This window comes from Cicer arietinum, chromosome 1 (assembly GCF_000331145.2).
Source record: "Cicer arietinum cultivar CDC Frontier isolate Library 1 chromosome 1, Cicar.CDCFrontier_v2.0, whole genome shotgun sequence".
In the NCBI taxonomy this organism is placed as follows: Eukaryota; Viridiplantae; Streptophyta; class Magnoliopsida; order Fabales; family Fabaceae; genus Cicer; species Cicer arietinum.
The window spans coordinates 44,464,706-44,476,440 of NC_021160.2; the positions used below are offsets into that span (position 1 = coordinate 44,464,706).

At 31.5% G+C, this 11,735-nt stretch overlaps 3 protein-coding genes across 4 annotated transcripts in view; 2 read left to right on the forward strand and 1 right to left on the reverse strand.

Moving 5' to 3' along the window:
* The first annotated feature begins 1,409 nt into the window (after positions 1-1,409).
* LOC101491492 (uncharacterized) lies at positions 1,410-6,637 on the forward strand. Of its 2 annotated transcripts, none has more exons than XM_004488953.4 (8): positions 1,410-1,562; positions 1,817-1,872; positions 1,997-2,121; positions 3,079-3,238; positions 4,596-5,023; positions 5,167-5,661; positions 5,909-6,035; positions 6,189-6,637. In XM_004488953.4, exons 1-8 carry the CDS (start codon positions 1,494-1,496, stop codon positions 6,310-6,312), a joined length of 1,584 nt encoding a protein of 527 aa, XP_004489010.1. In that variant the 5' UTR covers positions 1,410-1,493; the 3' UTR covers positions 6,313-6,637. The 2 variants fall into 2 exon arrangements, with proteins under 2 accessions (XP_004489010.1, XP_004489009.1); XM_004488952.4 differs by having other exon boundaries at positions 5,164-5,661; positions 6,189-6,559.
* A 1,296-nt stretch (positions 6,638-7,933) lies between these two features.
* On the forward strand, positions 7,934-9,476 carry LOC101492035 (senescence-specific cysteine protease SAG39-like). The gene is made up of 2 exons (XM_004488954.4): positions 7,934-8,455; positions 8,711-9,476. The coding sequence occupies exons 1-2, from the start codon at positions 8,017-8,019 to the stop codon at positions 9,301-9,303; spliced, it is 1,032 nt and encodes a 343-aa protein (XP_004489011.1). The 5' UTR covers positions 7,934-8,016; the 3' UTR covers positions 9,304-9,476.
* Positions 9,477-10,270: 794 nt separating this feature from the next.
* LOC101492374 (uncharacterized) overlaps positions 10,271-11,735 on the reverse strand; it is a 4,471-nt gene continuing 3,006 nt past the window's right edge. The window contains exons 4-5 of the mRNA XM_004488955.2: positions 11,632-11,730; positions 10,271-10,618 (exon numbers count right to left, since the gene is read on the reverse strand). Coding sequence (XP_004489012.1) covers positions 10,554-10,618; positions 11,632-11,730 — 164 coding nt within the window. The 3' untranslated portion in view covers positions 10,271-10,553. The remainder of the gene's footprint in view (positions 10,619-11,631; positions 11,731-11,735) is intronic.

Sequence of the window (11,735 nt, forward strand, 5' to 3'; positions counted from 1 at the left end):
AATAAATAGCTTATTAACAACATGTGTATTGTTTAGGACTGTTTCATGTTGAAGACTATTTGTAGCATGTGAAATTTTAAAGACTACTTGTGTACATGAGAGAAAAAAAAGGACTTCTAATACTTAATGATTATAGAAACTTGCATAGAATGGTTTGGCATATGAAAGAGGCGTCAATGAAAAATAGTTCGGTTAAAAGAAATAGGAAAAAAAAAATAGTGTTTTAGTGCAGGATGGACTTTGCTATTTATGAGAAACTGAACTTGGGTGGAACTTGCATTGTATGATATCTTGAGAAGGATTGGATTTCCAAGCTCAAATGGTGACTATTAGGTTTTTACAAGGGACTAGAACTTTTCTCAATAGTGACATTCCATGCCATTCTTTGTAACATTAGATATGTAGGAGATATTTGGAGATCATGTTTTGTAACATTTTTTTTGTGTGTTTGACGTATTTGTAACATCAACAGATATATGTTGTGTTATTGGAATACTAAAGTTGACACAAACACAATATATACGATGTTTTATTCTTTTTTCTTTTCTCAAAAATAAAAACTCCTTTGTAATACAAATAAAATTTATGATATTAATTACTTTGAATATGTCATTAACTACTAAAATGTACATTATAATATTTTGAATATATTTTAATAACCACAAAAATATGTCATTAATTATTTTATAATATTTTTTAACCATAAAATCATAGTATTCTAAGGTGGTTAATGTTTTGCATTTTAATAGTTAATGAAATCTATATAAAATAAATAGTTAAAGATTTACATTTTAGTGTTAATAAAATATTAAAAATGATTAATAGCATAAACTTGTATATGTATTACAGAAATCGATATTGTTAATCCAATAAATATGATTAATAGTATATATATAATATCAAATATTGTGTGTTGAAATAATATTTTTCGACAAATGTAATTAAATTAAATACTATAGACAATTTGTCTAACAAGAGAATTTGGATCCACTGATAAAAGAGTGACATGGTATTGAAAATTATCACTTTAGTTGATTTTTTTTTTATAAAAAATGACAGTGTTTAATTTGTAACAAGCAAAACAAATGTTAATAGTAGGGATTGAATCCCAATACCTCCTTCCAAACCACTGATTAATCTTTCAATTTGTTGGTTTTAAGTATTTATTTTTATAATATTAAAATTAAAATGCAATTCAAATTTAAATTTAAATCTATGTAAATTTTTATTATTATTGTTATAATTATTTAATAATAAAAAATAATTTAATTTATATATATTATTAATGTAAAACTTTTTAAGTGAATCATAAACATACATCATTAAAAATAAAAATGTTTGACATTGATAAGTTAATCTCTTACATAAAAATAAAAAAAATGCAAATATTGCACAAGCTATAAATAGAACCATTTCTTATCTTGGCGGGAAATCAAAGCGAATGTAATAAGAAGAAAACCCCGAAACGCTCTTTTCGCCGTCGTTCTATTCCGATGTCGCAAACCGAAACCCTATCGTTGATTCAAGAGATTGAATCTCTCGTCTCCGATCAACTTCAAGTGGTATTTCACTCTCTCTCTCCTCGCCCCCTTCAATTTTACTCCAATGTTTCCTGTTACTTATGCAACTTCAGTTTCACTATTTACTCTAATTTGCGAATCACTTTTCTTCTACTTATTTTACCCCAATAAAAAACATTTTTTCCCCTTACTTTTCCTCTTGGTTTTAATTTCGAAGGGTTTTTGTCGAATTCCCTAAATTTATTTAATTTCGTAAAAAATAGTTTGATTTCTAATCGTGTTGCGTTGTATTTTAGGTTTCGTACAAGTGGTTGAGTCGCAGTTATCTCATATCATCCAATGAAGCAAAGAGGTATGGTTTTTAATTTTTTTTTTTTCAAAAAATTAGAAATGGGTAAAATGCTTTGCCTTGTAAAATTACTGGATTTTTTTACTGTGGTATGAGTATGTGAACAGTGAAAATTTGTTGCATGTAGGTTGCTTCATGAATTTGTTGAAAAGCATGAGGGTGAGTTGGAAGTGGTGTATGCTTTGTCGGGCTGGTTAAAGAGTACTATTCCCAGCTACCACATAAGGCTTGTTACTGGACAAAAGCTTGCAGGTACTACGATCTTTCTTAAGTATAATAAATGATCATAGTAGTAGTGGCAATTATGAGCTATCAATGATTGACACTAACACAAATACCAGACACAATATTGACACATTGATATTAGTAATAATTTGAGAAAATTTAAGTGTTTTTAATTTGAGTGCTACATAGATTATGAATTTACAAGACAATGAAAAATGAAAATTAACTTTCCCTTACGTTTGTTTGGGAGGAGGGTTTTGGAAGGTTTTAGAAGATGAAATTTATATTTTAATATATATTAGAGATTTAAAAAAAAATAAAAGAATGACGTGATATATTGTTACTTAACATTTCAATCACACTTCATTCATTCATAGAAATATTGTATAGCATGCTTAATTTCAAAAAGAAAATCAAGCCCTCCCTTCCCCTCCCCTACAAAATCTCTCTCCCAAGCAGACCGTTACTGATAGTTTTTTCTACTACTAAAACCTTTGCTGTAAGATATTTTTATTTGATATGATATAATTCTTTTGCTCAATACCTTAAATTCTTATTGCATAAACCTGGTGTGTATTATTCATAGTTTTGTCTGTTTAGTATATGCTTGTTTGAGTCTCAAGCTTTTAGGGCCAGGCTATAAAAACATAACCGATGGATGTTATTTTTCAATTGAAGTGTTGATTTTCGTTAGGCATCTTTTTCTACAAAACTGAAGTCATTTGTGTTGCTTAATTCTCCTAGCTGAAACCAGGACATGAATCAATTTAGTGATTCTCTGACCCACCAGTTTTGTATGGTTAGTGTTGTCTCTATTCAAAGAACTGCTTATCCTGAAAACTCGGTTAAGCTGTTCAGTTAACATTTTTGGAAACATTGTTGGTGAATGAGTTATGAGAAAAATATACTGTTACTCTGGAGTGGCCTGCAAATATTAGGAAGTAGGAGTAAGTAACTTGAAACCAATTCCCGTTTTTTATGCAGAAGCACAGCAAGAGTTTGATGGGAGTTGCTCAGTCCAGGTATATAGTGTGCAAACCAGCATTCCAAAGGATCCAGCTGTGCTTTGGAATGCAGAATTCATTCAAGCAGAAGAGCTCTTCAAGCAGCCTGCCTCGGTTGATAATTGTTTGAGAGACAATAGGTAGGTGTCATGTCTTCGGAATATGTATGTAGTATATTTTATTTTTGGTAATGAATGTGAATATAGCATTAGTATATATGCATTCGGTTTTGTCTATTGGTTGTCCCTCAAACAAGTCTTCATGTTAATGGGAATGCTTTCTTCGTGAAGTAGTCTGATTGCTTTATCAAAATTGTACCAGCTGACTTGGTGTCACTCATATTGAACTGGCAAATTTTCTTTTTGGTTCTCTTTGCCAATGAGGGTTACAGCACTTGTCTTTTCTGTACACTTGATAAGAGACCAAAAAAAAATTGGAATGGTTTCTGTGAATTGCTTTAGTCTGAGTACTAAGCCATCAGCACCTCATATATTCATGTATATAAAAAACTACATAGATTTTACTTTACAAAGAACAATAATTAAAAATTAAACTATTTTTTGTATGATCTGACTATATAATAATTTCCCAATGATACATGGACTCAAATTGTTCCCAGTGACCAATTAATCACTATTACTTGTTCCAAAACCTTGCCATTTCTCTCCCTAATTATATTTCTTTTCAGAACCAAAAGAAGTTCAATTAGTGAAAATTCATGAATTGAAACCAAACTAAGATCCTTCCATCTTCTGCTTTTTAAATATGCTCTCAACTATTGGAATGATGGAGCTCCAACTTAGTGTTCATAAATAAATAATGGCATTGGACTCTCAACCAAGTCTTTCCATTGCTTTGGGGTATGTTTCAGGTTCGCTGGAAGACCCCTTTCCCACCCCTTGTGCTAAAAATGTAGAATGTATATAATGTGATATGATCTTGGTTTCTATTTTGCTAGGAAAAGGTAAAAGATAGCATGGTGTGATAATGTGATGCATCTGTCAAGAATAAGTAATAGCAAAGAACATTTAAAAAAGAGAGATGAAAACAAGTTGCTTTAAAAATTAGGGAAAAAGGTTTTCTTTTTTTGTGTTTTGTTTTGTTTAGTGGTTCTGATAATGCTTATTATGAATTGGAGAGTCTTTGATATTAAAATCAGGTGAGTTTTGTAGCCAGAACAAAAGTGGTGATTTGATTTTACAGTGTTTAACTCATTGCATCATTATGCAATAAGTTGGTCCAAATAATCAATCTAATATCTCAATCCGTTGTCAGTACCTGTTTTCTGTTGTAAGGTTTAATTTCCACAATAACTTCATAAATTGAAAAATGTGGTAAGTGAAAATGATTATAATTTTCTTTTACTTCCAGCTGCTTTTAACTCTGAATTATCGTTCATGCATTGTTGTCGTATACTTGTCTTTATATGAGATATGATGTTTTCGTTTATATATATGTGCATGGGGTTTCCTGGAAACTAACTAGCATATTTCTCAGGTTCTGTGGGATATCTAATTCATCTGTACAAAGGAATGTGGATGGTCAAACGGCAGTTTCTACCACTCCACAAATCAAAACTGTAGCTGGCTTGGCACCAACAAAGAGTAACATCATTCCCCAGCCTCCAAAAAACACAGTTCACAATTCTATTGCTAAAGTTGATCTCAAACCACAGAATATGGTGAAAGATGTCAAGAGTGAAAGCAACGGTACAGGGAATACAGGAGTTCATGTTAACATCAATAAACCTACTGCAGAGAAAGAAAAGCCCCTTCCCTTGCCCACAGGCAAAAAGAAAATACAAGCTGATAAAAGTGGCTCTGCTACTGGAAATTCGTTGGCAAGCTTTTGGGCTCGTCCATCTGCAAAACCCAAGCCTTGCTCTGTGCCAGCCGAAAATAGCAACATGATTACAAATCCTGCTGGTTTGTTTCCATTCCAGTTTATTGAATGTTTTATTTTTAGATTTTCAGATTCTTTTGTATGATTTTACCTACTACAATTAAATAGGTTGTTATGTAACATTGCATCTCCTTATTTTTACTGACACAATTAATTTTTTTAGAAGCTACTGAAAATGCACAAGCTTGTCCTCATGAAGCAGAAGAGGGTGACAGTGGTGATGATGATAATCAAGGTGTCACCTTAAGAAGATCATCCAATAGGAAAAGGAGGGTTGTCTTTGATTTCTCAGATGAAGACGAAGATGAAGTTGTTGTAAATTTAGCATCACCTGATGTCCCTAGTAAACAGTCATCTCAAGATTCCAGGCAAAATGACATGGAGTTTTCAGAGAAAGCCACTTTGAATTTCGATGTGCCGATAGAAAATAAATCAATGGTTAAGGAAGAGAGAGCAACTGAGAAAAAAGTTTTCCAACCACCAAGAGAAGATTTATCAGTTATCAACAAGTGCACAAATACTGGGAAATCATCTACTGATAAGTTGCAGAGTAGTACTCCGGAAATTTGTGTAAATAAGGATAGTGTAAAAAAGGCAACTCCAGGTTCACCTAAGAGGCGAAAAGTGATGAAGACAAGGATTGATGAACGAGGAAGAGAAGGTATATACTTAAATGCATTGTATCAACTCACCATGTTCTTTTTTCCCTTGTAGCATAAAAGTTAAAAACTTTACATATGACTGACTATAATATGTTAATTTTGCACTTATGTTTTGAACCTAGTTCTTTATGAAAATTTCAGCTATATATGCATGATTTTTGGGTGATCCTTATCAAAAAAATTCATTAGCTATAATCTTTTATATTATATATTTGTATTTGTCTCTTAGTTATGTTTATTCTTCAGTAACTGAAGTAGTCTGGGAGGGGGAGGAGACAGAGGCAAAGAAAGCTGACACGGTGACAGCAAAGAAAGCTGATACAGTTCCAGCAAAGAAAGCAGACAATACTGCATCTACCAATGCTGTCAACAGGTTAGTATTATCCTTCGTTATCATCCATACATTTGAACTGAATGAATGGAAATTTGGAAACATTTCAATACTTCATAAAAAAGTTTGCTGATCTATGGCAAGTTTTAAGGTTGACGGTTATTGAAGACTAACTATAATTCCTTGCATTTCCAGTGCACAGGCAACTAAGAAGCCAGCAGCTACATCAAATACTACTGGAAAAGGAGGAAGCAAGAAAGCAGCAAACTCAAAGGATCCCAAACAGGGCAATATTCTTTCATTTTTCAAGAGAGTATGAAACCATCATCACAAAAGAATTACAATATTCCCGGGACATTGCTTCTAGCAGGATAATTCATCAATGGTACTTCCTTTGTGACTGAAGATTATGCATTATATAGATCTAGTTCTATTTTAGTTTTGAGTGTTTCTTGTAATCTGCATTCCAGATAGTTGAATGTGTTATGATTTTCTTTTTTTCTTCTTGTACAAGGGCTGTTTCCACTTTCCTCCACTCTATCTCTCACATCAATTATTTTTGTGTCTCTCTTCGTTGTGGTGTGATGAGAGTAAACTCTATAGAGCATATGATACAAATTGTAGTAGGTGATTTCAGCAGTTAATTGAGATGTACCAATTTAGAGGAGGGACCAAAATGGTTGGAAATTAAAGTAGATGTACCAATTTAGTTGATTGGTAAAAAAAAAAAAAGAATTAAAACTGCAGTTAAACCTTAAAATATTATATACATTTACAATAAGATTAAATAGTTTTGTAGTTCCTATAAAATTAATGAATTTCACTTTTAGTCTAACTAAATTTTTGTTGCACTTTTTGGACCTTACAAACATTATTGTTTTCAATTTTAGTGTCTACGGTGATGACTAAAATTGAAAAATGTGATATTTATAAGTAATAAAATGCATGAAAAAAATTTATATAGACTAAAAGTGAAATATAGTGAGATATGATTAAAATGTAGTTGTAAAACTTTTGCACATTAGTTTAATAAAATTATTTTCTAAATTATATTGTCTCTAGTTTTATCTTCTCTAAATACACTCATTTAGTCCAACTATACCTCAAATTTACGTTGGAGCCTTGTTGAGAGTTGAGACAAGATATAGGTCCACAATTAAGACTAATTAAAAATTGATGGTCAATGATTATTTAAACTATGTAAAAAATGTTATTTGATTGAAACTTCCGATAAGTTCATTAATTTTATTTTTTATTATTAAAGCGACGTTTTTTTACTATCGAATTGAATCGGAGAATACTGAGAGAAGAAGAAGAAGAAGAGCAATAATTAATTTTTTATTATCAAAGAGACGTTTCTTACTATTGAATCGGAAAATACTGAAAGAAGAAGAGCAATCGTCTAAAATTTTCTTTTCATACTTAAAAAAAGTTGTAACCCATTAAAAATTGTATAATAAGTTTATATTAAATATATGTTGTAATTTTTATTTTATTTTTATAAAAAAAATATTAGATTAAAATAGACAAATAATTTGTGTAAGGTCATGGAGACCCATCAACTTCATTAATAATTTATAATGAAATTTACACTTAAACTATAAATCACAACAAGTATGAGACACGGTCCTACTATATATGTGAGCCGTAATTGATTTGAATATATTGTAATAACAGTAAAAGATATTTACAATTATCTTAATCTCCTTAACTATTTGTTTATTCAACTATGCTTAGTTGCCGTGAAACAAAAAGTGTTTTGATTATGATATTCCTTCCAATTTTATATTAACAAAAACAAAAATCCTTCGCGTTACGCTTTGCACAAGGATCTTATTCAAAACATCCTCACATGTACGTAGAAAAGAACGTTGTTTTGAACACTAAAAGATTAACTAATGTAAAATTCAATTCAACCTTAACTTGCCTATAAGTACAAGAAAAAATCTTTGTAAATTCACAACACTTCATTCTCACATTCATCTACTAATTAATCAACTTTGTTTGTTCTCATTATTGTCACATGGTTACCAATAATCAAATGCATTATTTTTCATTCACATTTGTTCTTTGCTTGGGATTGTGGGCTTTTCAAGCCACGTCTCGCAATCTACAAGATGACTCTATGCATGAGAGGCATGAACAATGGATGGGACAATATGGAAAAGTTTACAAGAATGCAAAAGAAAGGGAAAAACGTTTTGGAATATTTAAGGAAAATGTGAATTACATTGAAGTTTCCAACAGTGTTGGAAATAAATCTTACAAACTAGGTATTAATGAATTTGCTGATCTCACCAACCATGAGTTTGTAGCATCTAGAAACAAATTCAATGCTTATTTAGATGGCTCAAGCACAAAGACAACTACTTTTAAGTACCACAATGTGAGTGCAGTACCATCCACAGTGGATTGGAGACTAGAAGGAGCAGTGACACCTGTGAAAGATCAAGGTCAATGTGGTAAGTTTTTATCTAATCATTGAGATTTAGTTACATTTGTTATCCTTTTAATTAATGTTATGTGTGGTTTTGGTTTCTTAATATTTTTCTTTAAGTAATTTTAATAGCCCCTCAATTATAAAAAATTAAGCCATTGTGGTCCAACTAGTAGCATTTTAGGACTTAATGATAGTTTTGAGATATGAAACAATTTCAAATGTTTATGTTAATTTAAAATATAAAAAAATCAATGTTGTTATGATTTATTTTTTTTAGGATGTTGTTGGGCGTTTTCTGCTGTTGCATCAACGGAAGGAATTCATAAGTTGAGTACAGGAAATTTAGTCTCTTTATCAGAACAAGAACTTGTTGATTGTGACACAAGTGGTGAAGACCAAGGTTGTGAGGGTGGACTTATGGATGATGCTTTCAAATTCATCATTCAAAATAATGGACTAAACACTGAAGCTGAATATCCTTATCAAGGTGTTGATGGAACATGCAATACAAATGAAGAAGGCAATCATGTTGCTACCATTTCTGGATATGAGGATGTCCCTGCTAATGATGAGCTAGCACTACAAAAAGCTGTGGCTAATCAACCAATTTCTGTAGCTATTGATGCTAGTGGCTCTGACTTTCAATTTTACTCAAGTGGTGTGTTTACTGGTTCTTGTGGAACCGAGTTGGATCATGGTGTTGCTGTTGTAGGTTATGGTGTTAGTGAAGATGAGATTGAATATTGGTTGGTTAAGAACTCATGGGGAATTAAATGGGGTGAAGAAGGGTACATTAGGATGCAAAGGGGTGTGGATGCTTTAGAAGGACTTTGTGGCATTGCAATGCAAGCATCTTATCCAACTGCATAATTATAGAATTGAGATACCATTATTTCTAAATTATATATAGTTCTAATGTATTTTCTTATGCACCTCATATCTTTCTCTCATAATTTGTTTATGACTTGAATGTATCATCTACATGAATTGTTGTACTTATCAATTACTATGTACAATGAAAAATGAGTCATTTTTATTATAAATTGTGTGATAAAGTGGTTTGGTGATTCGAAGGAGCAGCACAAGAGTTGGAAAAAGGAAAGGAAACTAAGAGAGAAAAAATTGTCATGACAAATTTAATGCTAGAATATAGGTAACGATGAAGATTAAAAATAAATGTCTTTTGTGAACATCTATAATAATGACCCATCATAGACATCTCTTGAACATGACATACTAATACAAATTGTATTTAAACAAGTGTAATTGTAATTTTATATCTCGTAATGAAGTTTTGGTTTTTGTGTCTTACTTAAACATGTGAAATTATCCTAAAAATTTATTATACAAATGAATAAGATTGCAATATTAAATTAAAAATCAAACATGTGTAGAATCTTTAGGGTTCTTCAATGATTCTAAAGTTTGTAATTTTAATGGTCATGTTAACAGGTACCTTTATAAGAAATCACTATTGGAGTGATTTTTTCGAGCAAATCACAACCATAAAATTGATCAACATAAAAGATTTAAAATGTAGCAATGAAAAAGGGCCAACAGTTGAATTATTGGTGCAAGTGTAAAGCTCTTATGAGTGAACTAAATGAAGCTTAAAATGCATACATGAAAGATTTTAGTATGCTTAATAAATCATAAGATTCATAGTTTTTTAGAAGCATATTTAAAAGGCATAGATGAAACATTTTTTTGATGCTTCACGAGCCTTATGTCTTAAGCCATGTGAACAAGTATCTTACAAACAAAATTTTGAGATAAAAATATAGTTGTAAAGGTTGTCCTATAAGTGTTTTTTTATGAAACACAAATAAAAAAAATGTTGAGTCATTATCTTATTGCACTTTACTCATCTGAAAAGGAAGTTACACAATTGAGTTTATATTTGCCAAAGAGTGATGATACTTGTCATCATCTGATTCAGAACAGACATAATTTCTTGTTCAGTTGATTGAGGAAACATATATAAGGTAGATTTCAAAGGTGAATACAGTTGGAAATGCAAAAAGTTGCTACCCTATGAAAGTTACCAAATCAATGAGATAAAAATATACATGATTTACAATATGCTTCCCATGAATGTTACTATATTTACTCCTTGTTATTTAACTGTCTTGAATCAGGTTAGTTGGCTCGCTCAAAACGTACTTGGGTAGCTCGTACTTCGCGCCTGTAAATATTGCAGCAAGAATCAGAACAAGAAAAAACATTGATGGAGATAAATACTGCAACAAATTAACATCACAAGGTGCAATGGTACAATTTCTGAGCATTGATTTCCATGAACTAAGTCAAGTATTTTAAATTGGATCCTCTAAAATTGGTTTTACAGTGCAGCTGGCTGTAAACAGTTAGATTAAGAGAGCGTCGGCTTCACGGTAAAGCCGTATATAGAAGATTTGGGTTCGGGGCATTTCCAAATTCCACAAATTGCAGATAATTTTGATTCATTAGTTTCACTCTCATCATGCCAAGCTAGTTTTACCTCTTTTACAGTACTTTCCTGTAATATACTTTTCAAAAGCCTGTTTGCAGTTTGTAAAAGAATCTTAAAGACCCTTCAAAAGAAGCAATTATGTTGTAGCTAGGGTGAGAAAGGTAATGGTGGGGCCACTAAGAAATAGATTGTTTGCAATCACATTATTGTAGATCTGAACCATCTGATCGGGATTGGACAGAGCATGTTCCAATTTTGCGTTTTGGACCTATTTTGCAAAACCCAAAATTCAAGTTGTGTGATTAAGATCGGATGGTTGAGATCTTGTGATAGCGTAAATGCGCTGTTATCCTGACTATGGGGAATATGAGTCTTAGGCTACCGAGTTTTCAGCAAAAAGTACAATGTATTCAACCACCATAATTCACAATAAAGGAGGGTGTCACATGATACATGGACCACAGATAATTAAGGGGAAAAGTCTGGTAGTGCTCACATGGTTCATGGACTTGGCACAAAAGTGTTTGCATCCTTTTCGTTTTAACATCCAATTTCTTAAACACCACTCAACTTTAAAAATCAAAGGAAATTGAAACAACAGAGTTCTTCAACTTTGTATTAATGACAGATTCAAATTACACTAACTAAATCATATTATATAACATATATATTTTTTATTTATGATTTTATTCAAATCATAGTAAATACTAAATATTTGAATGCAACGTGAATTAATTATTACTTACCTCTTTCATCATAGCATACTGTCAAATCAGAACTCTGGACAATGACCCCAGCACTATCCACAATTGCCTGTGCTAAGGATAGATCAGCTTCTGCAGCAGCTCGA